The sequence below is a fragment of the Rana temporaria genome, chromosome 2 (assembly GCF_905171775.1).
Source record: "Rana temporaria chromosome 2, aRanTem1.1, whole genome shotgun sequence".
NCBI lineage: Eukaryota > Metazoa > Chordata > Amphibia > Anura > Ranidae > Rana > Rana temporaria.
Genome location: NC_053490.1, coordinates 21,789,604 through 21,801,617, shown reverse-complemented (window position 1 = coordinate 21,801,617; position 12,014 = coordinate 21,789,604). Strand labels below are relative to the sequence as shown.

General features: G+C 47.0%; 1 protein-coding gene across 1 annotated transcript in view; it reads left to right on the top strand.

Moving 5' to 3' along the window:
• The window catches only part of LOC120928194 (teneurin-4), a 307,285-nt gene that overhangs the window by 280,743 nt on the left and 14,528 nt on the right, over positions 1-12,014 (top strand). Inside the window, exons 22-24 of the mRNA XM_040339303.1 lie at positions 425-597; positions 720-955; positions 10,482-10,778. Of these exons, the coding sequence (XP_040195237.1) occupies positions 425-597; positions 720-955; positions 10,482-10,778 (706 nt within the window). The remainder of the gene's footprint in view (positions 1-424; positions 598-719; positions 956-10,481; positions 10,779-12,014) is intronic.

Here is a 12,014-nt window from a genome sequence, read left to right as displayed (position 1 = left end):
GGGGTAGCGCTACACATCTGAACCCCTTTTCATGCCCCATGCATGCTATTTATTTATTTTTTCAAAATTACACTCTACTTGCTCCAAAATCTTCTGCCAAGCCAACATTATAGATATTCTCATTCCAAGCCCACTGTATGGACAATTTTAAAGTTATATTAAAATTTTGAAATTCCCAAATTGTGAGAGTTTCTCTGAAGTAGTGGATCAATAATGGTCAGAATCTGCCATCACAAAAGCTATTGATTCTTTGAATTGCTTTACATCTCAATAATTAGAGCTAGTGCATAGATACTGTATAGTCTCATGAATGGAGTCTAGGCTACAAAATGGCTGCATCAAGCAGTCTAGTTTTCCTATAATGCTTGTCTTTTGTAACATATGCACCAACCTTGCGTCTTCACTCATGTCTCCTGTTTTTCAGGTATGATAGCTTTGGGCGGCTGACCAATGTTACGTTCCCCACGGGACAAGTGAGCAGCTTCCGCAGTGACACAGACAGCTCGGTCCACGTTCAAGTGGAGACGTCCAACAAGGAAGATGTAACCATAACAACCAACCTGTCTGCTTCTGGGGCCTTCTACACCCTTCTGCAAGGTGGATTATTATTTTTGTTTTATGTTTTTTTTTTTGGTGTAATTCAAGATTTCCGTGATACTTTCTTTCTTTTACATAGTATGGAGGTGAAAGTCTAATTCTATGCGTTTTGTCTTCATTAGATCAAGTACGCAACAGCTATTACATTGGCGCTGATGGATCTCTCCGGCTTATTTTGGCTAACGGTATGGAGGTCGCCCTTCAGACTGAGCCCCACTTGCTGGCGGGCACGGTGAACCCCACTGTTGGCAAACGTAATGTCACCTTGCCGATAGACAATGGACTTAACTTGGTAGAATGGCGCCAGCGGAAAGAACAAGCACGGGGACAGGTCACTGTTTTTGGACGTCGGCTGAGGGTAAGCCATTATTTTTTTCTGTGCCTACATTTTCTGAAAATGCCTATATGTTTCTTCTTCTTGGTTTTGGTTCTGAGGAAGTTGTTGGCTTCTCGCTGGTGAAAGTTGGTTCATTCAGAATAGTTTCCACTTCTCTGCTGCTAACGATTCTTGAGTGTTCTTTCTCAGTGTTGGGTGTTCGTTTTATAGATAGCATTAGAAGATTGATGACTGGTTTCAGTCATTGCCAGCTGTTTCTCTAATAAATGCTAGTTGCCTGGCTGTATCTGTCTTCGGTACTCTCTGAGCAGGCAGCAAATTACATCAGAACGCCACCCCGAAAGCATCAAAGCCACTGGATCAGCATGACAGCTAGGTCAGCAATAGAAGCCTTCATATGTTTCCATACTGTATTTCCTTTAATGCAGGGGTTTACAAACTTTTTCAACAAAGGGTCAGTTTACTGTCCTTCAGACTTGAGGGCAGCCGGATGTTGGTGTCAGTGGGAGGAATAGTGCACTATCGTTGGTGTCAGTGGGAGGAATAGTGCACCATCATTGGTGTCAGTGGGAGGAATAGTGCACCATCGTTGGTCTCAGTGGGAGGAATAGTGCACCATCGTTGGTCTCAGTGGGAGGAATAGTGCACCATCATTGGTGTCAGTGGGAGGAATGGTACACCATCGTTGGTCTCAGTTGGAGGAATGGTGCACCATCGTTGGTGTCAGTGGGAGGAATAGTGCACCATCGTTGGTGTCAGTGGGAGGAATAGTGCACCATCGTTGGTCTCAGTGGGAGGAATGGTGCACCATCGTTGATCTCAGTGGGAGGAATGGTGCACCATCGTTGGTGTCAGTGGGAGGAATAGTGCACCATCATTGGTGTCAGTGGGAGGAATGGTGCACCATCGTTGGTCTCAGTGGGAGGAATGGTGCACCATCGTTGGTCTCAGTGGGAGGAATAGTGCACCATCGTTTGGTGTCAGTGGGAAGAATAGTGCCCCATCGTTGGTGTCAGTAGGAAGAATTGTACCTCATCATTGGTGTCAGTAGGAATAATGGTGGTCAGTGGGAGGAATGGTGTCTCGTATCAGTGGGAGGAACAGTGCTCCAAGGGTCAGATAAAGGCAAGCAAAGGGCTGCAGTTTTGAGACCACTTCTTTAATGTTTGGAACTTTAAATATACCCCAGTTTGCATACTTGCCACGCAAAAAGAAAAATGATTTTCCTATATCATACAGTTTGTATAAAAAAAAAATGTATATCTATATCGGGATAATACCTTAGTGTTCACACATTTTACCTTTACTGCACTCTTTCCCTTTTTAAACTCAAAGCATATGCTTTAATGCTGGGGAATGTAGGAAAATGATTATTAAATGTGCCCCTTTCACATGGGGGGATTTTTAGGTGCTTTAGCGGTAGAAATAGCCTCTGCTAAGTTCCTGAAAACCGCTTCCCATTCACTGCAGTGTGACTTTTCACACTCGGGCAGTGCGCTTGCGGGACATTACCAAAAGTCCCGCAAGCAGCATCTTTGGGGCGGTTTGGGAGTGCTCCCAAAACGCCCTGCCCATTGCAATGAATAAGCAGCCCTTCCAAAGCGCCTTAAAAGCAGGATTTCTTTACCTTTTTTGGGGGTTAAAAGTGCGACTAAAACAAACGCTGCTTTAGCACTAACGGCGGGCGCTGTCAGTGGGAATGGAGTCTAAATGATTATTATATTTTAACATAGCCCCCCCCCCCCCCCCCCCCCCCCCCAGTAATATATATTCACCCAGTCATGCTTCATCATAGCCTACCCGCTGCAGCAGTCCACCTTGGGAAAGCTTTGGTTAGGGTGACCCGGATTGAGGACACTGTCCCCGGCCCAAGTCTGTCCCCGGATTGGATTTGGAAAGGGGCTGGGGCAATTTCAAAAACAGTCAGTGCAGGATTAAAGAAAACAATTCTGTATTACACCCACCACACCACCCCCCCCCCCCCCGCTCTGCCATTCCTACTAGCTTAGGGGGGGTGTATTTTTTCCATTACCTGTGCTCCTTTCTGATGATCATGTGCTGGTCGGTGCAGAGGGAATATTTCTTCAATTTCGGGTGCATGCCCATTTAGCTCGCATGTTCTTCTGCCTTGGCTCAAGTCTTGGCCAGCCACCTGCCTGTCCATTTCCTTGCCTTTTCTGGCAGAATGATCTTCCTCCGCTCCCCACCCAGCAGTAGACGGGGCCTGTAGAGTAATACTTGAAAGGCTGTGAGGCGGACGGCGACAGGCAGAGAGTCACTGATTGCCGTCAATGCTGGTTAAAAAAAAATATGTCCCCGGATTTCATTTAAAGAATCTGGTCACCTTAGCTTTGGTGTCAGAGCTTACCTGACTGAATGGCATCACTGCCAGCCATGTGACACTGTTTGGACCTACTGATTCGCCTCTCAGGCTCATTGCACATGGGGGGCGACATATGCCCTTGCATAAACGTGCGCATGCATATGAACGTACACCCCTAGACAGGGCTGGACTGGGACAAAAATTTGGCCCTGGACTTCATCCAGACTGGCCCACTTTCACAGGTCTCTCCCATGGTGGCGGGACAACTCCCGCAACCCCCCCCCCCCCCCCCCCCGGCTACCCAAGCCCCTTCACTACCCACTAGACGTTCTACTTTATTAGAGTAGAACGGCTGGTACTGGTACTTTTATAGGCAGTACCAGTGGGGAAGCTAGACATTATTTCACCTGGGGAAAATAATCAGTTCGGTGCCCCCCCCCCCCCCTTATGGGACAAGATTAGGCAGAAGTGAGAAACTCCCAGGCCATAGCTGTTGAGTCAGCGGTCTGTCCCCCCCCCCCCATGATCCTCTGTCGTCCCCCCTGCTCCTCTGGTCTTCCCCCTGCTTCTCTGTTCCCCCCAGGTAAGCGCTGTGGGGAGGGAGAGGAGGTGAGTGCTGCGGGAAGGGAGAGACAGAGGAGCGGAGGGGGGCGGTGGTCCGCTGTCACTGAAGCCGGCCCAATGAGCCATCGGCCCACCGAGAAACTCCCTGTAGTCCCAATGGCCAGTCCATCCCTGCCCCTAGACATAGACAGTCAGTCTTCATGCACATATCGGTGTATAGCCGCATTCAGCTATTGACTACTATGGGTGGCTGTTTGCCACACCTGTGGATCTCAGCTTGGGAAGTACACCTAAATTGTTGTACAGCTCCAGGTGCCCGTGCCCATAACCATCCCTGTAAATGTAACGGCATTCAGGCGGTGCAGCAGCGTAACAAAGGTTCTTTGGAACATGCAAAAAATGTTTGGAACATGTTGGTACACAAATCACCAAGACTTCTATGTGAAGAGGCCTCTGAGGTGGTCAAATGGAATAGAGGTTTGTCACCAGAGTTCTAGGACCCTTGAAGCTTTTTTAGTAGCCACTAATGTGTGCTGTCACTGACCATATAAAATGATAATAAAAAAAAGCACATCAACTTCCAGTTCAGCCTTGGTGCCCACCTACAATTTTTATAGTGGGTAACAGGGCTGAAGTCCTGCGGGAACGTGTGGGAACGGAGTTCCTGCACATTTTTCACAGCAGGAACGCAGTTCCCTTTGCAGGACTAAAGCAATCCTTCACTAAGCGGCGATGCCCAGCTCGAGTCACTGTCAGGGGCAGGCGAACCTTAGTAATCCCTTATGTTACTGGCCACTTCCTGTATATGGATTCATCGGGTAGTGTGTGGGTATTCCGCCACTTCCTCGATGCCGCAAATCATTGTTCCCAGGAGACAATGCGGAGGTCTTGCTTAAAGTTCTTTCTAAATCCCACGATAACTCGCGGCAGACCTCCGTAATGTCTCCTGGGAACAATGACAAAAGCTCCCAAGAGACATTGCGGCATCGAGGAAGTGACGGAATACCCGCACACTACGCAATGATACAGGAAGCGGGCAGTAACATAAAGGATTACTAAGGTACAGTGGATCGAAAAAAAAACAAAAACACGCGGTTTAGTAATTATGCATATGAGCGTATCATTTTTTTTTTGGGTGGGGGAGTGGATCTTGGGTGGGAGTTCCCACACTTTTTTCCCCAGGACTTGACCCCTGGTGGGTAACATTTTCTTTGCACGGTCTCATGGTGAAAAGGCTACAGGTTCATGAAGTGATTAGTGTTGTGTATCGGGGACATATTGGTAGAAACGTCTAGGAGAGCATGTTTAAAGCTCTTCTCTCTGTATATGCTGATTCGGCAACTGCTTGGCTTCAGCGTATAATGAGGTGAATACCGGTCCCAGGAGTGATAGCACACATGATAATTGATCATAAAACCGTTCAGAGGGCCTGGTTAATCTCATCGACACTTCTGGCAGCAGGCCCGCCTCCTCACGCCCCGCGGTGTGAATAACGAGGTGAGGTAATGCTATTATGGCTCCACTCCTACGAATGAGCTGCCAGTGAATCTTGACATTCTGAAGCCTCTTTGTTGCTTTATAAACTCACAGATCAAGTGTGTGTTTTTTTTATGCTTCATTGCTAAAACAAATCTTAAAACAAAACGTCTAAATGATAGATAGTCCTATTATCTACATGCAGCAGAGGTGCCGCTTGTTAAGGCTGAGGAAGTCTTCATGAGAATGTCGGTTATCCGTTCATTAGAAAACCAAAAATGGTGCTAAGGTGGTTAAAGAGGGCCGCCATCTTGTGAGCTGTAGTGAGAATGCATGGTATATGTTTGTTAAATAGCCACTGACCTCTCCAAGCTAGCCGAAGAGTTGGCTATTTATTGAGCTGGTGTGATCTGCTTGGGCCATCACAGTGGGAAACCTAGAATCATGACCTGTAAATTATTGGCTCCCTAGCTCTAGTTCTTGAGTCTGGATCACCATTTCAGGGTGATCTGCATAGAGTTTGCATGTTCCTTGGGCCTGACTAAGTTCATTCTGGGCTTTCCAGTTTCCTTCTACAGTCCATGCCGGGCAAAGCAATAGGTTGCTCTAATGCAAACTGCGGCCCGGGGGCCAGATGTGGCCCTTTGCTTGGTTACATCTGTCCATTGGGGTGCTTTTTTAATTATTGGCACTAATGAAGGGCAGAATTCCTTCCAATGACACCAATGATAGGGCAGAATTCCTCCCAATGATGGGGCAAAATTCCTCCCAATGATGGGGCAAAATTCCTCCCAATAACACCAATGATGGGGCAAAATTCCTCCCAATGATGGGGCAAAATTCCTCCCAATAACACCAATGATGGGGCAGGCTTTCTCCCAATAACACCAATGATGGGGCAGGCTTTCTCCCAATAATACCAATGATGGGGCAGGCTTTCTCCCAATAACACCAATGATGGGGCAGACTTTCTCCCAATAACACCAATTATGGGGCAGACTTTCTCCCAGTTATGGGGCAGACTTTCTCCCAGTTATGGGGCAGACTTTCTCCCAGTTGTGGGGCAGACTTTCTCCCAGTTGTGGGGCAGACTTTCTCCCAGTTGTGGGGCAGACTTTCTCCCAGTTGTGGGGCAGACTTTCTCCCAGTCGTGGGGCAGACTTTCTCCCAGTCGTGGGGCAGACTTTCTCCCAGTCGTGGGGCAGACTTTCTCCCAGTCGTGGGGCAGACTTTCTCCCAGTCGTGGGGCAGACTTTCTCCCAGTCGTGGGGCAGACTTTCTCCCAGTCGTGGGGCAGACTTTCTCCAAATGACGGGGCAGACTTTCTCCCAATGACGAGGCAGACTTTCTCCCAATGACACCAATGATGGGGTCCAATGACACCAATGATGGGGTCCAATGACACCAATGATGGGGTCCAATGACACCAATGATGGGGTCCAATGACACCAATGATGGGGTCCAATGACACCAATGATGGGGTCCAATGACACCAATGATGAGGTCCAATGACACCAATGATGAGGTCCAATGACACCAATGATAGGGGTATTTTGTACTCCTGATGGCCACAGTCTGGCCCCCTTAAAGTCTGGAGGACAGTAGTCCGTCCTTTGTTTAGAAAGTTTGGAGACCCCTGCTCTAATGTAACACCCAACATCACATACCTTTCCCTCATTCTCACTCTAATTGGCTGCCAGAATAAAAAAAAAATGGAGAAGTATGCAACTCACTCTGTGTCAGCAGTTGGCAGTCAGAGGTCCATGGACCACTGATGGTCCACGAGAAAATTTTTGTGGTCCCTAGAGGTTCTGTCATAAATCATCATTGCAGATGTATACCACCCAATGTTGTTTCCAGTGTTGTTCTCAATGCATGCTGACAATCAAGAACTGTCAGTGTGCGTTAATACCCAATGCCATCCTCTGTAGTTCTGGCTCCTGTAAACTCAGAGGGAGGTGGTAGTAGCAGTCTGTAGGTGAAGACAGAGGTATCTTCCAATGGCAGCGCTGATCACAGACTATGGCTGGAGAAAGAGGTGAGATCCAATGATGAGTCTGTGTAAGGCAGCAGTGTGATGCAGGGGGAGGGGGGCAGAGAGCCGGGGCATTGTGTGTATAAGGTGACAGTGTGGTCCAGGGAGAGGGGGGCGGAGAGCCCATGCATTCTGTGTATAAGGCATGTAAAATTCATGATAGTGGATTAAAAATTGTGAGTTTAGTGGTTTGCGCCACTGGTTTGTGTGATGCCGCAAGTGCTAAGTGATTGGCCCAGCGCTGTCACATGACGGTAGGAATAGTCCTTAGCCCTATGTAAACTTTGACTGGAGTGACTAAGCCTAGGTGATAGGCATCTAAACCCGCCTCTGGTCTGAAAACCGTTCTGCGTGTGATCAGCATTGAGGAAGCAATGTACAGTAATGCCCTTTTTAACCCCGTTTTATACCAAAACAAGCCACAACTGTGTGCCTTGAACTTGGTTGTGGGGCTTTGCAGCACTTTCCTATTGACTTGAATAGGTCAAGTTTTTTGGGCCTGCCACCCGCTGATCGTGATATGTTGGTTAGTTTTTGCCGTAGTCACGACGTTAAAGTGGTTGTAAACTTCAGATATGAAATATGAACAAAGCAAATCCTTCTAAAGTGTGTACTTGTCTCATTCCAGAGTACTGTTATTTCTGTCTGCTTCTTCATTCCTCTGCAGTATCAGCATGAATGATTTCTGACACGTTTTCCTGACACCAAGAGAAAAATGATGACCTTCAGCACACGGCCAACCTCAGCTCTGTTCCTATGTGCTGTGTCCCTTCCCTCCAATCAGCTCTCAGAGCTCTCCTCCCTGAGCTCTGCAGAGTGTGACTTCAGCTCTCCCCCCCCTCTTCTTTTTTTTTTTTAAGTCTCAGGCAAGCTTTATAAATTCAGCACTTTGAACTGGTATAGAGAAGACTGCAGATAGATACAACTTACATAGGAGGATTTGTTTAATCGCTGTGTATCACCTGAGCATAATCCCTTCACTGGATATATGTAAGGGTTTACTTACACTTTAAAGGGGTTGTTGTAAGGGTTAAAAAAATTTTTTACAAATAAACCTATCATACTTACCTCCACTGTGCAGTTAGTTTTGCACAGATTGGCCCCAATCCTCATCTTCTGGGGTCCCTCAGCGGCTGTCCTGGCTTCTCCCCGCTAGAGCTAACCCCCTTCTGGGAAGCTCTCTCCCAAGGGGGTTGGCTTGAAGGTGCGCTCCCGTGTGTTACAGTGGTGGCCATAGCCGCCAAGTGTATGAATCCCCCCCCCCCTGGTGCGCCGCGTCATTGATTCGATTGACAGCAGCGGGAGCCAATGGCTGCGCTGCTATCAATCTCCAATGAAGAGCCGCCTCAAGCTGGGACAAAGCATCGTGGGATCGCGGCCACAGAGTTTCGTGGCTCAGGTAAGTAAAACAGGGGGGGGGGGCGAGAGTGCAAGGTGTTTTTTCACTTTAATGAATAGGATGCCATTGTAGCTTAAGGGGGGGGGGGGGGCTAAAAACGCGGCTCATGCATGCATCTTTAACACACCCAGCCGCTAGTCCAAACAAGGCCTAATAGAGATTACCCAGGGCTGTATGTCTATGCTACCAGCTGCAGAGCGTTGAGGTGAGAGGCTAAGGGCGCTTTAAAGGCAACATTGAGTTGCTTTGCATGGTATAATCTCATACATAAACACAACATAAGTTGATTGGTGTCTAACCAAAAATGTTCCCAGAGGATGCTCATTAATGAGGTAGGAAGATTAGATTGCAAGATCCTCAGGGGCAGGGAATGATGTGAACAGTAAATGAACAGTATTGAAAAGCAAAATTGAAGTTAGTGCACAGATGGGCGCTTGGCACTCCAGGAGGAGATTTTAAGATTCATGCAAGCTGTAAACTGAGCAGATTTCTTACTCAAAATATCCGATTTGCTTATTTACCTTGAAAAAAATAAAATAATTGCGCAGCATGAAAAAATGCCTACTACAGAAAATAGACATATGCATAAAAAAGCAAATACATATGGATAGCCAAAAATGCTTTTTTTTTTTTTTCTATTTAAACATTGTGTGGAAGGGTTTAAGATTTTTATTGCTGTCTGAATTCTCATGGAGATTTTCTTTCATGTCCTGACTGGGTGACAATGTTGCCACCAGGACAAGAAGTGGGGGAGAATCGCCAACGGGGACGGTAATTTAAAGCCAACATACGTTCTGGTCTTTTATTGTCTACTGAACATAGTGGGCTGGATTCAAGAAGCAATTGCGCCTGTGTAACCATAGTTACACAGCGCAATTGCTTACTTGCCCCGGCGTAACGAATGCTCCTGATTCAGGAACCTCGTTACGCCGACTGCAGCCTAAGATATGCGCGGCATAAGGCTCTTATGCCCGCATATCTTAGGCTGCATTCTTGCGATGGCCGCTAGGTGGCGTTCCCGTTGTGCTCAGCGTATAGTATGCAAATTGCATACTAACGCCGATTCACAACGTTACGCGAGCCCTGCGTACGCAGTTTACGTCGTTTCCGTACGGCGGTTTTCGCGTAAGGCTGCCCCTGCTATTAGCAGGGGCAGCCAATGTTACGTATACCCGTCGTTCCCGCGTTGCGAAATTTCAAATTTACGTAGTTTGCGTAAGTGATTCGTGAATGGCGCTGGACGCCATTCACGTTCACTTTGAAGCAAATGATGTCCTTGCGACGTCATTTGCCGCAATGCACGTCGGGAAAGTTTCCCGACGGAGCATGCGCTCTACGATCGGCGCGGGAACGCGCCTAATTTAAATGATTCCCGCCCCCTACGGGATAATTTAAATTGTGCGCGCTTACGCTGGGCATTTTGCCGGCGCGCCCACGCAATTTACGGAGCTACTGCTCCGTGAATCAAGGGCAGCACAGTAAATTTGCGGGGGCGTTGCCTGCAAATCTACCTGAATCCAGCCCAGTATTTTTAGTCCTGTGTGCGTCTGTGTTGCCGATTTCCCCTTACTTCCTGTCTTGGTGTCGCACCTTAACAGGAACTGAAGAGAGTCGTAAAAACCACCCGAGGTCATTTTCCTGTCCTTTCTCTACCCAAAACGAAAAGAAAGGCTGGTGGAGATGCGCTGTAATTAATTTACCTAACAGTGGTGTTGTGCTCATAACTCATTTTAGATATCGTTTCCCACAGGTGCACAACAGAAACTTACTTTCTCTGGATTTTGACCGGGTTACAAGAACAGAAAAAATTAATGATGATCACAGGAAGTTCACCCTTAGGATCCTGTATGATCAGGCAGGAAGGCCGAGCCTCTGGTCCCCATCCAATGGGCTGAATGGGGTAAATGTGACTTACTCCCCTGGAGGACACGTGGCAGGGATTCAGAGAGGAACCATGTCTGAAAGGATGGAGTACGACCAGACTGGGAGAATTACATCTCGGACATTCGCTGATGGAAAATCATGGACTTATACCTACTTAGAAAAGGTTCGGAGCACCTCTGATATGCCCATAACTGTTTACTGTAAATACATTTGTATAGTATTCTGCCGTTATAACCTTTATCACGTTTTCAGCAATGAAGATGGTTTATTTTAGATGTTGTGTTTTACGTAACTTTAGAGATATTGAATAATTAAATTTGTATGTGGAGCAAACCGTTTATTGTTTGGACATCTTAAGCTGGCCATAGACAGTTCGAATCTCAGCCGATTCAGCAAGAACCAGCTGAGATTCAAACCATGTTTGAAGGTGAATGTACCCCAGTTGATCAACTGGGATACAACCAGGCTGCCAGATCTTACGTGTGATTATTGCTAGCTAGCGGCTATTATAGAATTATTAAACAATGTCTCCACAGGAGGGATTCCCCCATCAAGCGATTTTCTTTCCTGCAAAAAGTTGCAAAAAAAAATTGCCCCGTCTATGGCTAGGCACTAGGCTACATTCACACCTGAGCATTTTGTAGTTCGAAGAAGCTCAGCAAGCAAAATCGTATTCATTTCTATGGCCCCCTGTTCACACTTATGCCTCGTTTCCACTGAGCGGATCGGTTCGGTACGGTACGCTTTTTTGGGTGTTTCCATTATGAAAGCGTGCCATAAAAGCGAACCGTACCGGACCATTCTGGGTCCTGCTTCAGATGTGGGGCCATAGAGAATGGAACGGTTCCATTAGGGCGGACCTACAAATACATCTCACTGATTGGTGGATGTGCTAGGCTTTTTTTCTAAACCTTGCATGGTCCCGGATGGTCCGATTTGCAGTGGAAATGCTCTGCAGAATAGACCGGACCATTCTAACCCGTTCCATTCTAATCGACCCGAACCGATCCGCTCAGTGGAAACGAGGCATTAGATGTGAACTGTGGCCTTTGAAAAGAATGGGATTTTGCTTGTTTAGCATCCACAAGCTTCGAGATACAAAACACTCAGGTGAGAATGCAGCCCTGATGCCTCTTGGAAGGCCACTTTGTTTTCAACTGGGAGTAGGCTCCAGTAAAGACCCAAAACATAAGATAAATATATCTCCCATTTGCCTGAAAATACCATAAAAACACAAAAGGAACTCCTTTTGAGCTGATCATTTTTTGAGCAAACTCCATAATGTTGATCTGTGTGTGTGAACTGAAAGCAAACAGTTGAGGTCTTAGACTGCATTCACACCAGATACTTTTGTAGCTCGAAGACGATCAACAAGTAAAATCTCATTAATTTCCATGGC